Here is a 19,290-nt window from a genome sequence, read left to right as displayed (position 1 = left end):
GAGAGTTTGTCCAATGTGATGTGTGTGGGATGTATGCATTCCCGAATGAGGCTGGAATTTGGATTGAAAGTGATAGTGGTGGGAGAATGTGCAGAAAGTGTAAGCAAAGTGAGGAGTTGAAGTATGTGTCAGGTAGTAAGATAGTTATGGTTGAAGAAAGCCAGAATTGCCAGAATGTGAGTGAAAATAGTGGCTTGATAGAGAATTGCGATGTACAAGATGGCAATGAGAGCGGCGATTTAAGAAAGAGTGAAAGCAACCATACTGAGAGAGAAAATGGTTTAAACGATAAAAATAATGAGGAATTATTTGTAGGAAGTGAGATCGCTAGGTTGCGCGCAGTGATACAAAATGCGCAGCGGCAATTAGAGCACCTGCAAAACTCTTTCCAGAGTGATTCGGCTAACGTAAAAAAACAGTGCAAGAATGAGAGAGTTTCTGAAATGAAGGAAAGAGTGTTGTATGGTGACTTGTTATTAAGAGGGGTGATAGATGGCAGTGTAACTAAACTGTACTTGCTGGGTGCGAAATTTAAGGATGTAAGTGAGAGTATTAGAGTGCAAAAACAGAGGGTGAAAGAATTAAAAGGTGATAAATTTTTTATGAGAGAGGACTTGAAAGTATTGTTAAAGGTAGCGAAAGAAAAGAGTGACAGAGTTAGAATGGTTAGTCTGTTGCCGCGGTATGACAGAGAGGAGTTTAGGAGGAGGGCCATAATTGCAAATGACATTATGCGTAGGTTATGCAGACGGTGTGGTGTGGAATTCGTGGACGTGTGGAATGAATTTGAAGGGGGAAAGGACTTATACAAGATGGATGGCCTGCATTTGAATGGACTTGGTGTGCGGAAACTGGAAAGAGTGTTGCTGAATGAAGTGAAAATGGATGTGCAAAACCAGGGAAACTAGAACTACCAAGGAGGGGGGGAGGGAATGGATATGCAGACATCAGTGAGACAGATGAGTGTAAGAATGCATATAATGTACCCGAGCCAGCACTAAGGACAAAAAATGGGAATGGGTCATTTAGAATAACGCATCAATATAGGGGTGGGACTAAGGGATCACTGCATTTCATGTATACTAATGCCAGGAGTACTACTATGTATACTAAGGCCTTGTTTGGCTCTTCCTGGCCACAGGTTATTGGCATTAGTGAAACATGGCTGACAGAAGAAGATATGGTTAGTGGGATAGAATGTGTAGGTTACAGTGCGTTTAGGAGGGACAGAGAGAATAAAATGGGGGGAGGGGTATTATTGATGATAGCTGATGAACTGCAGCCAAGGAGAATTGAAGTTGTATCGCAGGATAGTGAAAGGAGCTCATTTGAGGCTATTTGGTGTGAGATTGAGACTGGCAGAATAAAATATACAGTTGGGTGCTGCTATAGACCAGGTGATGGAATAGATGGTGGAGATAGTATGCATAGGGAAATTGATGAAATGAGTGGAAGGAGGGTAAATTATTATGGGGGATTTCAACTATGGTAACATTGATTGGAAGGAGGAGAGGACACATGTGAGGAAAGAAAAGGATTTTATTCAATTATTAAGGGATAACTATCTGAGACAGCATGTAATTGAAAATACTAGGGGTGTGAGAGTGCTTGACCTGGTAATAGAATCTGAGAATTTGACTGTAATGAATATGACCATGTTGCCACCTATTGGTGAGAGTGATCATAAGGTCTTGACCTGGGAGGGGGCTAAAGGTGTGGAATTTTCGATTAAGACAGGGTATATGTGGAATTACCGTACTGGCAAGTATGACAAGCTTAGGAGATTGCTTGGATCAGTGCCATGGCATGTACAACTGCAAGGGCTGGATGTCGATAGAGCATGGGAAGTGGTCAAGGAGCATTTACAGGAGATAATGGCTGATTGTATACCTAGGGTACGAATAGTAAAACAAGTAGGGGTTAAATGGATGAATAACACCATTAAGCTTGAGCTGCAAAAAAACAAACAACTGTGGAGGGAATATAAAGAAAGGGGTGACCTGCAGGCACACGAACGGTATAAAGTGCAGGCCAGAAAGGTAACGAGTGTGGTAAAAAAAACAAAAGTGGATTATGAAAGGAAACTAGCTTTGCAAGCAAAAGAGAATCCAAAACAGTTCTTTCAATATGCTGCAAGCAAGAAAAAAACTGTACACGGCAAAATGATTTTAAGGAATGACGATGGTAAGGAGGTCACTGAATCAGTCGATATAGTGGAGTTACTGAGCGCGCACTTTGCAAAAGCATATCATCCAGGTGGTGACATTGAAAAAGTGAAGGAACCATTAGTTTATATGGGAATAGTGATGAATGAAGTGGAGGTGACTAGTCTATTACAGAACCTTAATGTGAACACATCTGTGGGATTGGATGGTATACCGGCACGGGTCTTGCGTGAAGCGGCTAAAGAATTATCAGTGCCCTTGAGCATGTTGTTTAATCTGAGTCTCAGGTCTGGCTTAGTTCCAAAGGTGTGGAAAGAGGGGAAAATAGTTTCACTGCATAAAGGAGGATCCAAGACTACGGTTGCAAATTACCGACCGATCAGCATATCAGGAGTCGTTGTCAAGGTCTTAGAGAAAGTAGTCAAGGAAAAAATACAGGAATGGATTGATGAAAACGAGATACTGTACAGGGGACAGCATGGTTTTGTGAAGGGTAGATCATGCTTCAGTAACTTGCTCAAGTTTTATAACAAGGTGACGGCTGAACTGGATAAGGGAAATGGGTTTACAGTGATACTGCTGGACCTGGCAAAGGTGTTTGACAGGATACCACATGGAATACTAATCCGTAAACTACAACATATGGGAATGGATATAGGGTTGGTGAGATGGATAGGTGGTTGGTTGATGGAGAGATATCAAAGAGTAGTTTATTCAGGAGTAGATTCCAAAAGACGGCCTGTGACTAGTGGTGTGCACAGGGTTCTGTTCTTGGACCACTGCTGTTTAATCTGTTCAATAACGATATAGGGAAGGATCTAAGTGGAACAATTCATTTGTTCGCTGATGATGCAAAGTTGGGTAGGGCAATAGTGAATGCAGAAAATGTCAAAGTCTTGCAGGATGACTAAGATAGATTGGAGTTCTGGGCTAATGAGAATGGATGTCAATTTAATGTGACAAAATGTAAGGTTATGCATTTTGGGGTGAAAAGATTAGCAGCAGTATACCACATTGGTGGAGCTGTACTCCAAGAGATTGATGAGGCCAGGGACTTGGGAGTGTTGGTAGATAGGGAGATGAAGTTTAGGGGGCACACTGCAAAAGTAGCTAAATCAGCTCATCAACTCACTTGGTTGTTGAAAAATACCTTGACGAGCAGAGACAAGCAAGTTATTGTACCTCTGTACCGAGCCTTGATAAGACCTCATCTCGATTACTGTGCCCAGATTTGGTCACCTTGGTTCCTTCTTGATGGGGAGGAGGTGGAGAGGATCCAGAGGCGAGTGACTAAGATGATAACAGGTCTATGGAATGAACCGTATGAGAACAGGTTCAGGATTTGTGGGTTGCAGAAACTAGTTGAAAGGCGGAGGAGGGGAGATATGATTGAGACATTCAAATTGCTAAAGGGATTCTATAGGATTAATTCAGAGGATATTTTTGAGATCAGGACTGGTGGTGGGAGAACTAGGGGACACCTATGGAAGCTGGGCAAGAGTGTGGTTAGCAGGGGTGTTAGAGCTGCGTTCTTTACTTTTAGAGTGGTAAATAAGTGGAATAAGCTGCCAGAGTCTGTTGTGGGTGCTATGACGGTGAACGAGTTCAAGACAAGGTATGATAGATACTGTGAGAATGTAATCGCATAGTTGTGTGGACATGATGTTTAGGGCCTCCCTCGATGAGTCTAAGGACTCCTGGAGTCGCCCGAATTAATAATAATACTTTTGTTACAAGAATAAATTTAGTGTAGTTTCAAAACATATCTCAAAATAAGATTTTGAGTATTAGAACATTCCCGCTGGGCTATGTTTCACACCTTATGTTTCATTAATACAGCACGATACACATCACAGTGAGAATATGTTAATTAAGCCTTAAAAGTGGTAGTATTAAGCCTGGCAGTGATACTACACGGAGTAGATAGAGTGCCCTCCCACAATGAGTCCTTGGAGGCATCACACAATAATAATAATAAACAGAAAGAAATTGGTCCTGTAAAAGTTCAGGCAGCAAAGTGAATTTTTACATACCATAAAAATTCTTGGCTGATATTAACTGACTCAGCAGTTATTGTATAACAAATATTCTATATAGGAGGTAGGAACAAATCCCTCAGAGAAGTCACTTTTACGTACTCTTGTCCAACCATCTCCCTGATCAAGTTCCACAACATCAAATTCTTCTCCTTCATAAATATTAATTGAGCCCTCATTCTGACCTAATGTAAGAAAAAGTAATGACATTTTTTTCTAGCAATTTTAAAATATTCATTCAAAATTTGTCATAATTAAACGTAAGGTGCTACAACTTAAAAATGATTCTGCTAAGTCTTACATTTGTTCAGCTGAAACTTTTGTTAAATGATAAACAGTCAATGCCATAGTAATATCTTGACCAGTTTTACACAAAAAGTCACAAACTCGGGAAAAATTAATATTACTCTATTTCCTAATGTCTTGGTATGTGCATTATTAGCATTTTTTATTTTGTAAATTCTAAAAGAGTAATTTAGAAAAACCTCACTACATTTTTATGATAACAAATTCCAAAATATTATGCAGTTCTGTTTCTACTGAAAAAGTAGGTTAGTTTTAAAAAGCTTAGGTCAATATCTTAAAAAGTGGAAATCCATTATTCCACAACATACTCCACATATGCTGTGGCACTGTAGACAATACAACCTTTTTAAAAATATGATGATTCCCCAATTGTTCAACCAAACTAAAGTCTTACTTCTCATAAAACTAACACTCAGAAAACAGAAGAAGATTATCTAATAGATGACAAAAGTTACTTCCTCCACTCTAAGTAAATGTTTACATCTAACATATTTATGTCTATAATATTAAAAGCTTCTCAACGTCAGTAAGCAAAATTTCCTACTACAGGTACCTGATTTGACAAAAAACAATATTTTTGTTTAATTCTTTTTCAAAGTTTGCACATGAAGTATCTTCATGAAAAGGCTACTTGTGCATAAAAGCATTTGACTTCACATCAATTGCCTCATTATCCCATAATGCTTTTGCATTATTGGGAAGAGCCACTATCATACCAAGGGAAATATCAAGGTTGAATCGATGCAAAAAATCATATATTTTCCATATACAGGCAAGTAGCACCTTATTATTAAAATACTCTATATCAGGTGTTGAAAGTTTTTCACTTGGTTATGAAGTAAATTATATTTGGCAAGAAATTATATTCTTGTTTAATCCCCCAAACGGCCATGATGTCTATAGATGTCAAGCTAAATCTGGATACGATTCTGTAACACCTGTCGAATAATACGGATAACAATTTGGTCTCACCATTTCATCCGCCTTGCCGGTAGGGAGGTTAATCCTTTTACCAAAGCGTAAGCAAATAAAATTCTGACTGTAAAGTATCTTCATGACAATAATACGGTAATACCTCGGCTAACAAGTGACCCTGTTAAGGAATATTTTTTTCGCTGTTTTTTTTGGACTCAGCTAACGAATGTTTTAGTGGATGCGCATGCTAACATAAAGCAGCAAATATGAACGGTCGGGCCATTCCAGGAGCTTATCTTTTCCATCTGTATATGTGTGACAAAGAAATGGGCTGACCACATCACATAGGGGAGACCCACAAACCCGACTGGGTTGTTTACGTTTGAGAGAGTGAGAAGTGAGATGCCTCATACCAGTGTTAGTACGGTGCACGATCTGTGTGGCTGTGAATGCGAGAGGCAAGTGTGATCATGGAGGTGTTTGGGCCCACGGTGAAAAAGTACCTGAGAGAAGAAAACTTGCCTGAAAAGGCTGTGCTTCTTCTGGACAATGCTCCAGGGCATCCACCTGGCTTAGAAGAAGATTTGGAGGCAGAATTTAACTTCATCGAGATAAAATTTCTTCCTGCAAACCCCACATCTATTTTGCAACCCATGGACCAACAGGTGGTCATATCAAACTTTAAGAAATTGTATACAAAACACATGTTCCAAAGATGTTTTGATACAACTTCATTTACCAGTCTGACTCTGAGAGAATTCTGGAAGGATCATTATCATATCCTTCATGCTATTCACGTCATTGCCATGGCATGGGGCAAAGTGTCAGTTAGGACACTTAATGCTGCCTGGAAAAAGTTATGGCCAGACTGCTGCAAGATAAGAAGTGCTGTTTCCAGTGTTCAAGATGCTGAAGATGCTGCTGACATTGCAGATAAGATAGTCTCCTTGGGCAAAGCATTACATTTGGAGGTAAATGAAGAAGATGTAGAAGAATTAGTTGAAGAACACTCAAAAGATCTGACAACAGATCTTGAAGAGTTGAAAAAGCAACTGAATCAGGAAAGAGACAAGGAAGCTGAAGAGTGCTCATCAGAGGAGGAGGAGGACAGCAATAAAAAGGAAAGAATGGCAACAGGTGACAATAAAAAAATGCTGCACTACTGGGAAGAGTTTCCATCTTTGGCTACAAAGTGGCATCCCAACAAAGCTGAAATTAACAGACTTTGTGCCTTGGTTGAAGACAAGTGTCTGAATCACTTTAAAAACATTCTGAAAAAAAAGAGAAGTTCAATCAACTTTGAACAGATTTTTGACTTCTCCTTTAGCAAAGAGACAGAGGTCAGCTAGAAGAGGAGACTTACCTTGAATAAACTTTGAAAATTTGGAAGAAGAATAGTAAAAAACGTTGTGTACATATTTTCAGTTTAATAAAGTGTATATAATAGTGTAAAGATCGTCAGTTTTTCATTCTACTTTCCATTCTCCTTCATCGAATTGGGTTCATCTCAGCCTTTGGTGAGTTTTTGCCCTTTTATAGCGTGCTTTTTACTATTTTATAAAACTTATCTTTAAATAGTAGGCAGCATCCAGAATGAATTAAAAGATTTTCTATAGAAACCTATGGGAAATCATGTTTCAGCTAATGAATGTGATTCTGGAACGAATTATCTTCATTAACTGAGATATCACTGTACTTGTAAGTAGAAGCATTCGACTTCACATCAGTTGCCTCAATATCCCGTAATGCTTTTGCAGTATGGGAAGGGAGACTATCCGGACCAGTTTTGACCTTTATTGATGCCTCATCAGTGAGAGCTAGACTCAGGATGACACCAAGCTGAATCAATGTAGAAGTCATATATTCTCCCATATACAAGTAGTAAACAGAGTATTTCATAATAAGAAGATATGCTATGCTTGTTTACTACTTATATGGAAAATGTGAGTCGCCATAGCTTAGTTGGTATAAACAAGTCCTTTGATCGAAGAGACCTGGGCTTGAATCCTGTCTACGACATGAGGAACCTTTATCAGATGTTTTCAAATCAAATAGCCAGTCTTATATGGAGGTGGAGGGTTTTTCCTCCCTCAAAATAAATAAACCAATCCTGTGAACACACAGATCTACAGACATAAAACACTTGTCCTAAGAGGATGGAGCAGAAGAATAGTAAGTTGGCCTAAGATCTCTAACTAGGGACTCAACCCATCATGGACAGAAGAGAATTCAGTGGATGGATATGGAAAATATGACTTCTGCATTGATTCAACCTTGGTATTTTCCTGTGTCCGGCTCCTACTGATAAAACATCAAAGGTTGAAACTGATCTGGGTAGTGGCTTTCCCATAATGCTTTGCATACTTGGGATACTGAAGCAACTGATGTGAAGTCAAATGCTTCTATATACAAGTAGATTTGTTGTAAGATATTTTTCACATAAAAACTTTGTTTGCTTATATTTGGATAAATGATTAAACAATAATATAATTTATTTTGTAACCAAGTGAGGAAAAAAGCTTTCCACAAATTATTATAGATATTATTTCTGGAAAATTTTCCATGTTACTCCTCTAAATAAATATTAATTTTTATGGCTATTTTGCATATTTTTGTTCAGGAGATGATGATTTCATTGGCTTTTTACTCAATGTTTAGGGCATTACTGATGTTTTAAAGAACATCAGTAATGCCCTAAACATTTTGGACATACTTTTATAGGATGTTTGTGGTTGTCTTCTTATTGAGCAGCATCTGGCGTATGGTGATATTACTGAAGTTTAACTGAAAGGAAGGGAGGGTTGGAAACGTAGAGAGAGAGAGATGGGAGAATTGCGAATAAGAGACAAGGTATGTGAAATTTAAAACCTGGGTTTTAAGGGTGAGCTGTGAATTCTTTGGGAAGATAGAAATTTTTTGGGAAAGGAGTAGGATAGAATTTGATGAAACAAGATTAGGGGTGGGAGTAATAACGGAGTGTGAGCCGTTTCAACTGTGTGTTGTCTTCGGAGCTCATGGGAAAAGTGAGGCTATGTCATGCTGGTTTGGTGTTTTTGTCTTGGGTGTATCTGTGTTTTCTATTGGTAGAAGTAGTGACCTATTTTATGTTTTGGAGCTTCCAACTCTCAGAGATTATATAGGGGTGGTGAACGTTTATCGAGTTTTTGTCACATTTTATGGCTATTGTTTCCAATATTCTATGCATTGTTTTGCTTTCCTGTATGTCTACTATTACAGCTTTGTTGATTTGCAGGATATGCTTCTGTTTAAGAGCGTGGACTGCTATTTCTGTTTTGCCTGTATTTTGTATTCTGTTAACCAAAACTAACAACAAAACAGAAACAGCAGTCCACGCTCTTGAACAGAAGCATACCCCACAAATCAACAAAGCCGTAATGGTAGACATACAGGAAAAGTTGAGTAAGAGTGTGGATAGTATGGATGAGGATTAGATTTTTTTTTTGCCTGGGGAGTGGTGAATGAATGGAATGGGTTGCCAGAGTCAATTGTTAGTGCCTCGCTTGTTAATAAGTTCAAGTATGATGAAGAAAGTTTATCTTGGTTTTAAGTAAAATTAAAGTTGCTAAGGAAATCATATTCTTGTTTAATCCATTATCCAAGTGCAAGCAATCAAAGTTTGCACATGAAATATTTTCACGACTAGGCTGCTTATATACAGGGCTAATGACTTCGTGATAAATGCCTTAGTATCCATAATGCAGTGCACACCTCCTTTTGGGTGTGTATAAAGCTATGCATTATGGGATACTAAAGTAATCAACGGGAGGTTATTAGACTATATACAAGTAGCCTAGTCATGAAGATACTTCACATGCAAACTAGATTAAACCAGAATATATTTCTTGGCGAGTTTAATTTAATTAAGAGGTATGGTAGATACTATGTGGCTAGTTTGAATCTCTCCTGATAAGTGTTCAGATTCCATGGAGGTGCATAATAATAATTCCCTCCATGGGACAACACCTTGTTGTGTTGGAGAGGCTTGCACACTCTGAGGATGTTAAGGGCTATGCTGGCAGTAGCATAGCTACCAGCAGGGTTTCCCCAGACAGGCCTTAGTCTCCTGTGGCTTAGTATCTCCTCTACACTCTAGTTTTAAATAAGTGAACAGAATATATTATTTAAATAAGGTGAACAGAAGAAAGAAGTCATCCATCACATTGGATCGGTTGTTATCCACATCAACAAGGATCATGTTTGGTGTTCTAGCTCTTGAGCATCAGGCAATAAATGAAATGTGACTGGAAGAAGAACAAATAAAATGAAAGAAATTAAAATGATCTGAAAACAAGTTGATTATACATGTTTATTATGAATCAAATCCACTATCCAGACTAAAACCAAATGTATAAAATTTGGAAACAGAGTCACTGAGCAGTGATTAATGAACCAACGAAGACAGATTGTCATGGAATTCCAGCAAGAACTTCAGGCAGCTACAAGACCTATGGAAAAAACACTTCAGGTAAATTTCTTGAATATAGATAATCCAAATAATAACTGGCAGGATCACTTAAATACTATACAACAAGAACTGAGACATATGATTGTAAAATAAATGCAGAGCACCAGACGAAGACAGCAACTACAGACACTGAAACAAAGCTGAAGACAAGATATAGCTGCACAATATTAAACAACATCAACTTGGTAATAGAAATAATTCCTGCAAAAACAATTGGAGAAACAAATCAGCTGATATACAGTGCTGCAGTTAGAGAACTTGGTTATATACAATAAAAAGGAAGAATAAACTAAAACGAGGAACCCCAAAATGCAAATTATGTTTAGAATCAAAAATAAACAAGCTCTGAACAGATGTTAGCAATTTTAAGAATTTAAAACAAGGAAAACTTAAGAAAAAATCAACAGCAGTCCAGCAAAACGATACAACCTTGGAAAAAAAACAACAACAAAAAAAAAAAAAAAAAACTGGAGTATCAGAGAAATTAAAACAAAGAATTATAGTCACACAGCAAAAGAGATTATTCACTATGAAAGCAGAATAAATCAATACACGCGAAAAATTCCATTTAGAACTACCTAGCTAGCATCAGTTTTATCAAAGTGCTGAAGGGAAATCCAAACATAATGTTGAACACCTAAATGCAGAAGAAACACTAAAGTTCTGGAAGCAGCTATGGGATAATCCAAAAGAACATAAATAAAAATTCTAACTGGATAAAAGAATCTGAAAAACAACTGAACAACACTCAGATGGAAGACCTTGTCATAACCACAGAAAGGAGCAACAGGCAAGCAAAGAAAAAGGAACTGGAGTGCACCAGGCAAAGATGAACTGCATAGCTATTGGCTCAAATACTTGTCGAGTACTCATATTTAATTGGCTTAACAATTTAACAAGATATTTCAAACAAGCTCAAGTGAAAAGTGGATGACAACTTAAAGGACAGTTCTGATTGTGGAAAACAAAGAAAAAGGAGCTGTTTCAAGTAATTATTGTTAAATAACTTGCCAACCAACAACATTATTTAAGTTATTCACGGTACTCTATTAACTCTGATTAGTCAATATTCATCATGTCCCATCTGTCTATTGAACAAAAGGGATGTTACAGAAAATCCAGCCACAAACTCTTTGACACATAATTGGATTAGAAAATGTCTAGCAATTTTTAATATTCAATAGAGATAATCTGGGTACAGTGAATATCAAAGAGGAATTTTCCAAGGTGATCTGGTTACTGATTCCTCTAATAATAATTTTAAAGAAAACTAGTTTTGGATAATAAACATCAAAGCAAGCAGGAAAAATATCTCATTTGTTATAGATTTATGATCTTAAGCTACATGGAAAATCAACCAGATTGTATTGAGTCACTGCTCATTACAGTCTGAATCTTCAGTGAAGATATTTGTAAGGAATATGGACTTGAGAAATGCAAAACATTCTCCACAGTTCAAGGAAAAATAATAAACAAGAAAGGAATTACATTTGCAGATAGAAGAAAAATTAAAAACTTGCTACAGCATGAATCCTATAAATACCTAGGAATTCTCGAGGCAAACAACATTTTAAGTTCAGAAGTAAAAAAAAAAAACAGTGTCTGAATATCTGAAAAGAGTTGGACAAGTTCTAAAGTCTAAATTCAATAGTGGCAACACTAATAACAATCAATACATGAGCCATCCCTGTAATCACATACACAGTAGAGATAACTGACTGGACACAAGCTGATTTGAATGCACTTAACTGTAAAACACAAAAATTAATGACAGTGAAAGCCTTTCTTCTTCTATTATGTATAAGAAGAAAAGTAAGTGTTGAATGATTACATCAAGGAAAGCACAGAAAGGATGTTTGTAAGCTTTAATTAACATCCTTTCTGTGCTTTTAAAGAAAACTTTAACAAAAACAGTACAAGGAGAAAGAAATGGAAAATTAAAGCACTCCATGGTTAATATTTGAAGCTATTGAAGGGAAAGTCAACAGTCACTTAACTTGGCAATAGCTTTAGCAGGGTAACATCAAGAAAGAGACAGAAGGCCTAATACTTTCTGCTCAAGAAAAAGCACCACAAACAAATGCAATAAAGGCAAAGATTGAGAAGAGCTGATGATAGCAAATGCTGACTGTGCAGAGATAAAAAAAGAGATAGTGGACCATCTAATTAATTCTTGCAGCAAGATTGCTCATACAGACTATAACAAAGGCATGATGGGGTAATAAAAGCTGTACAATGGAGCTTGTGCAGGAAAAATGGTTTCCCAACTTCCAAAATCCCTTGAGAACAGACAGTTGATAAAGTTAGTGAAAATGCCAAGATATTCTTCTTCTTCTTCAACCTTTTGGTTCTGTCCACTGCTGGACAAAAGTTTCCCCATGATTTTCCAGACCACTCGGTTTTCTGCCTCTCCCATCCATCTCACTCCTGAAATTTATTCTAATTCATCCCTCCACCTTCTTCTTGGTCTTCCTCTTTGTCTTGCTTCATCCATTGGTCTCCACTCTGTTGTTTTTCTAGTCCATTTCCCGTCACTGTATCTGGCAATATGGCCAGCCCATCTCCACTTAGACTGTCTAATGTATTTTACAATATCTATGACACCTGTTTGAGATCTTATCCAGGTATTTGTCTTCCTATCTCTTAATGTTATTTTTAGCATACTTCTTTCCATGCGATGTTGTGTTGTTCTCAGCTTTTTGTTCAGGGTCCATGTTTCTCCTCCATATGTTAGGACAGGAAGTATGCACTGGTTGAAAGCTTTCCTTTTTAGACTCATAGGGATGTCACTTCTGAATATTTCTCTCATTTTCCCATAAGCCATCCATCCAAGGTAAATTATTCGTTCAATCTCTTTTCTTTGGCAATCCTCAAATGATAACAATTGTCCCAAATATACATATGAAGTAACTTGTTCTATTTCATGGTTTCAACTTTGACAGTTCTATGGTTTATGTATTTATTCATCATTATTTTTGTTTTTTCTCTATTTATTTTTAATCCAATTACTTTGGAGGCTTCATTTAGCCTTTCTTCCAGATCTTCAAGATTATCTGCTATTAGGACAATATCATCTGCAAATTTCAGATGATGCAGCCTTTCTCCATTTATGTTTATTACTTTTGTTTCCCAATCAAGGCTTCTAAAAACTTCCTCTAGTGCAGCTGTAAATAATTTGGAAGATATGGTGTCACCTTGCCAGATGCCATTTTGTATTGGGCTCATGTATTGATTGTTATTAGTGTTGCCACTATTGAAGTTCTAAAGTTCTAAAGACTTTAGAACTTCAGATATTCAAACACTGTTTATTTACTTCTGAACATAAAATGCTGTTTGCCTAGAGCATTCCTAGGTATTTACAGGCTTCATGCTGTTTTTATATAATTTAATTACAAAAGTTGCATTACTGTAAATATGTTTCAGTGTTTCAATATATGGTTTCTCAGTGCCCTGGGTTTCAAGTGCTTTTAGTGCTGCAGATGTTTTAACTGAATCAAATGCTTTTCCGTAGTCTTAGGCCAGACATAAGGGTTTATTGTATTCAACTGATTTTTTAATCAGCTGTCTTAATGTGTGAATACGGTCCAAAGTATTGTAATGCTTTCTAAATCCAGCTTGTTCACAGGATTGCATTCCCTCTAGTTTAGATTTTATTCTATTATTTATAATTTTTGTGAAGACTTTATATATGGTGGGGAGTAGGCTTATAGGTCTGTAGTTTTTGATTTTTTCCTTATTGCCCTTTTTAAAATTAATATTAGAAGTGAATTGTTCCAATTTTTTGGAATTTTTCTCTGTTTTAGGCATTTATTAGAGAGTTTAGTCAGCTGTTTGATGACAGGGCTTCCTCCCAGTTTTAAGAAGTCTACCATAATTCCATCTTCTCCTGGGGCCTTTCCATTCTTCATTTCCCACAGTGCTATGATATTATGAGACTTTAAAATTCAGATAGAGAGACATCCTGAGCATAATATGCCAGTCATCACTATAGTTCAAACAACAATATGTGGTTTATTATGTGACAATACTATGTGGCAGTAGAGTAGAAGAAAAAGTGCATGGAATACTGACCAATTATAGGGATATGGAGATTGAAATTCAACAACTTTGGAGCTAGAAAGCAACAACAGTTCCAACTATCATAGGAGAGCTAGGAGGCAATACCAAGAACATGCCTTTTGGATGAGGCATGTTCTAGACTGGACTCGTTTGCCAGTCAGTTATTCTATTTCATGATTCTTGTTACTCTTTGACTGCAAACTCAATAATAAAAATAACAATAAATGAATAATAAACAAAAATTATTTTAAATATTAACTGATCTAAATATACTAAACCAGCTCTTACAGTCTAATATAGCAGTCAAATTAGAACAAATATCAGAATGAAAAGACATATCAAAGATGTCTTTATGTCTTTAAAGTAAAGGATACATCCTATCATCTTTACTTTTTAATATATATATATATATATATATATATATATTTGTGTTTTCACAAATATATTATACACAAATAATGAAAGCCACCAACATGAAGTAAATTGGACAACAACTTCAAACACATCTGCCACGATGAGGTAGAACACCGCATTGTCGAGTCAAAAGAAATTACCTTGGACCCTCTTCATATGAACAATAATCTCAACTATAATTTGCCTGACTCTTTCAGCTCTACTATCAGATACTGGCGATCTCGTGGATCCACACACATGCACAGGTGTACAACAATAGAACTTTAACACGGACTATAGCTCAAGTTCATAATAACTAAAATTTACAGTCGAATTTATAGCTTTAGAGTGTCTCAATGTTTTTTTCAGTGTCTTTTAATAGCTTTCTATGTTCTTAACGCCTGATGAAGTCGATCCCGACAAAACATGTTGCGTATCCAATTAATCTCAAATTGTTATAATTCTCGGATTTTTAGTCAGTTTATATAAAAAATGAAAATATATATATATATATATAATTATAACAGTTTGGAAACAGCATAACCAATTTGGTATACAAATAAATCCACAAATAAAGACAGAAACACTGTTATTTGTAGATTATCAAATTGTATTAGCTACATCAGACGATGGCTTACAGAGATCAGTAAAATCATTAAATGAAATTTCGGAACTATATAACATGAGAGTATCAAAAGTAAAGACAAAAATAATGACTTTCAAAGGAAGAAACCTAATAAGGGTAAAATAGTGACAGATAATAAAATATTAGAACAAGTAAATACTTTCAAATACCTGGGATCATATGAAGATGGAAAAAAATATAGACATTAAAATATCAAAATTTGTTTAAGTAAATGACATAATAAACAATATATTTAAGCCATCCTTGGTACAAAAACACATTGGAATCAGACTATATAATGTCCTGTATAAACAAACTTTATTGTATGGAAGTGAAACATGGACTATCAAAAAGAATGAAATTTCTCAGAAAAACAGCTGGATATACCAAGTGTGACTATAAAACAAATGAAGAAATTTTACCCTGAATATGAAACCAATTAACTACTATTTAAGTAAATACAAACAAAAATGGTCAGAACATCTAATCGAATGGGTAATAACAGACTGCCTAAAATACTATAAGGATATAAAATAAATGGAGAAAGAAGAATTGGAAGACCAAGAAAGCATTGGCATGAGATGGGAACAGGTCATGTTGCCTAAAATGCACAACAGCAAGAAGTTAATGAATAGACTGTTAGTATGAGCAAAGTAGTGTAAGGTTACAGGTGAAAAGATTAACTATATACCATATTGATAGAACTATGTTCCAGTAAATTGATGAAGCTAGGGATTTGAGGATTTTTGCGAATAGGGAGTTGAAATTTAGAGGGAATATTGCAAACATGGTGAAAGCAGCTCACTGAATTACTTGGTTACTAAGAACACCCTGATGAGCACAGATAAGCAGGTTATTATACCTCTTTATAAGGCATTGAATAAGACCCTCCATCTTGACTACTGTGTACAGATCTGATCACCTGGGTTTCTTGATATGAGGAGGAGGTGGAGAGGATCTAGAGGCTAGTGACCAAGATTGTGGCAAGGTCAGTTCTCAATTTCTGATTCAGAAATTGAGTTTATGATCAATTTTTGATATTAAGTGTAAAAACCGAAATTTTTAGTCTGCACATATCTCATCTCATCTTCCATTTCCCTCTTTTACCTTGCAGTGTCAAGGGTTTATTAATCATTGGACCTCAAACCGTTCACAGGATAAGGTGGTCAGCCCTATGCCCCGGTGTATCCTATGTCTGTAGTGTTGAGTTCTCAAGGCCGGTTTGCCTGCTTTGCGGGATGAAAAACCCTACTGTCCATGCCCAAGACCGGCTAACTTGGCTATGGCTTAGGAAGATCCTTCAGCTCCTCATGTCAGCAACAGGAATCAAACCTAGGACGCGCCTTCCCCAGGCATATGGTTGCAAAGCGCAACCATATGCCTGGCTAACTAATAACTAACCAACTAGTGGCTAATTGCCTAGTTAGTCACTAGGCTAACTGTGCAGACATCTGCAATATTTATAGTTCATTATGTAACTTTTCAAAATGTACAAGTTAATTCTAGATTTTATAATTTCACACTCTTGTTGTTCTTTCTGATGTCTCCTATTATCATTTGCACTTCTTCGTGGTGTCATTTTGTAGGCTTCCTTTAAGATCTGTCATCACTGTAGGATTTTCCACTATTTTCCTGTTTCTTTTTTCCCAAACAATTCAGCTTTATATTTCCTGCCAGAAAATTATACTTTGCTATAGTGAAAGTTTCAGCTTTTACTGTTTGTAATAGTGAGCTTAAAATAAAACTGGTTCTATGGAACTTAAGCCAGGACTTTCCTGTAGTTCATTACAGTGCATACCTGCTGATTACAGCTTACTGTTTTAGTGAAATATGCTGCTCTCTTAGGACTGACATATTTTCAGTGGAATTTAGTTCATGCAGGCACAGTGGAAATTATAATTCTAAGATCAAGCATTTAATGTTTCAGAGAACAAAAAGAAAAATTCTTGGGTGTGAGCAAAACTATCCTCAGATGGTATAGTCACTTGACCACAACCTAAGAGGAAAGGTTAGTGAAAGTGTATTTTGCCAGGATGGCAGGAACAATATCCAGAGGAATATCAGGAGCCAGGTAGAGAGATACAGTAAGAAGAACCTTGGAAGACTGAAATATAAGTTCTGATGATACTGAAGTAATGATAGATAACAGATTAATCTGGAGAAAAGCTGTCGATAGGAAGTTAGTAATAGTGTGAACTTTACATGGAGTACTATCATAATATCCTGCACCCCAAGGGTTCGCACCAGGGATTTGGCAATGATAAAATGATTTCAGAAAGGTTCATCAAAGAGGCTTTATCCATACTTTTCTTTTTTGACACACTGCAGTATTATGACTATATTTTTAAATTTATTTTGTGTATTTTTTATACTTCAGAAGATACCAATGAAAGATGACTCCTTAGTGTGTTTATAAGTTTTCAACAGGGATGGTGGTTGTTATGGCATTTCCAGGACATGCAATTTCCTGTTCCAGTGTGTGATAGACATCATCATGAAGAAAGAATACTTGTAACTCTCATTATATGTGCTTTTGCCATCCTTTTCTTCATGCTTACACAGTGATCAGAATACATCATGTAAATTATGGAAACAGCTACCATGTTAGAGTAAAACTTTAGTTTAATATAAACCAAAATAAACACTCGATGTTTCAACCTTCACATTATGGTCATCATCTGGAGTTGAACTACAATCTAAAATGGCATGCTAAAGTCACTGACCAACCATTACAACTATTAGCTTGACCTCTAATAGTTGTAATGGTTGGTCAGTGAAAAAAAAAAAAAAAAATTTACTACTTCGAAGCTAGAGTCCTATTATTATTATTGTTATCTATTAGGTTACAAAATTAAATTAAGCTGGAGAGCAACATGTTTACAAAAGGCAAAAAGGGACGTACAAGCCCTATCTGTAAAAAAGAGCACAAGCAATTTTGGTGAAGCAGGCCTCTCAGATCACATTCTTAACACCCTACACCAAATAGAGTGGAAAAGTACTTGCTCGGTACATCATACAAAAACCTGATGAACGGAAATTTAAAGAAGCATGTGAAATTTTGATTAACCACCCTAACTTAACAACAATGGTGGCATAAAAATTACCAAAATTTGGATGGCAAACATTCAACCCACTTAGTTTCCAGCAAACCCTGACTTTAGGACTCTAAGCAATTTTTAAATAAAACTATCCATACCAGTTGGTTGTAATTTATATATATACTTATATAAGTAATCATCATCATCATCTTCAAATTCCTGCCATGTACCCTCAAGGGATGTACAGGATATGACAGTACTACATGAAAAAATTACATCATTACTAACTTCCTATCTACAATTTTCCTCCAAATCAGTCTGTTACTTGTCAAGACTCCAACATTATCAGATCTTATATTTCTATTGTCTAAGGCACTTTGTACCGTATCAAACCACCTATATCTTGGTCTTCCTCTGGGTCGTTTTCCTGCCAACCTGGCAGAGAATAATTGTTTTGCTAATCTTTCCTCTCCCATTCTATTTAAGTGACCATACCACCTGAGATTCGCTCTGCTAACGCATTCCTGGATGCTGACAATGTCAAGTTCTTTCCTAATATCCTCATTTTTAATATGTTATTGCCATCTGTTCATGCCTCTAATCTTTCTCAGGACTCTCATATCTGCGGTCTCTAACTTTGGTCAAGTGTTTTACTTCTGACACAGCTCTCAGATCGAAAAGTTAAAATTGGTTTGAACACCATCTTGTATACAGCTAATTTAGTGTTCCGACTAATTTCTCTCTTATTCCATATGAATTTATTCAATTGACTTCCCACCATACCAGCTTTGCTGATTCTGTTGTCTATTTCTATATTTAATTTACCATCTTCAGTAAAAATTGTGCCCAAGTAGCTGAAATGTTTTACTTGTTCCACAGGTTCTCCATTCACAACACAATTGACATTTTCAATGATTCTGCCTATTTTCATTGTCTTTGTCTTTTTATTGCTGACCTTCATACCATATTTATTACAACAGCTATTCAATTTAGTCAGAGAATCTTGCAGATGTGTAGAGGATTTATTTAGAAGTATAACATTGTCCGCATAAAGCAAAGAGCTGACAATAACATCTCCAATTTTGATATCAGGTTTAATACCACTTTCCTTCATAATGTGATCCATATAGATAATGAATAACAGAGGGGATAATGTACATCCTTGTCTCACACCAGATTTAACATTAAACCATCTTCCTGTACTTCCTTCAATTCTAACTGCTGACTTACAACTCAAATAAAGACTAAGTATTGCTTGATATAATGC

General features: G+C 36.3%; 1 protein-coding gene across 1 annotated transcript in view; it reads right to left on the bottom strand.

Moving 5' to 3' along the window:
• The window catches only part of LOC150108715 (formin-binding protein 1-like), a 455,638-nt gene that overhangs the window by 32,554 nt on the left and 403,794 nt on the right, over positions 1 to 19,290 (bottom strand). Inside the window, exon 14 of the mRNA XM_090416173.1 lies at positions 4,199 to 4,386. Within this exon, the coding sequence (XP_090272299.1) occupies positions 4,229 to 4,386 (158 nt within the window). The 3' untranslated portion in view covers positions 4,199 to 4,228. The remainder of the gene's footprint in view (positions 1 to 4,198; positions 4,387 to 19,290) is intronic.

Source organism: Typopeltis vanoorti, chromosome 3 (assembly GCF_054136105.1).
Source record: "Typopeltis vanoorti isolate ZY-2024b chromosome 3, IOZ_Tvanoo_1.0, whole genome shotgun sequence".
NCBI lineage: Eukaryota > Metazoa > Arthropoda > Arachnida > Uropygi > Thelyphonidae > Typopeltis > Typopeltis vanoorti.
The sequence above is the reverse complement of the archived record's forward strand: the minus strand, read 5'-3'. Positions and strand labels throughout refer to the sequence as shown.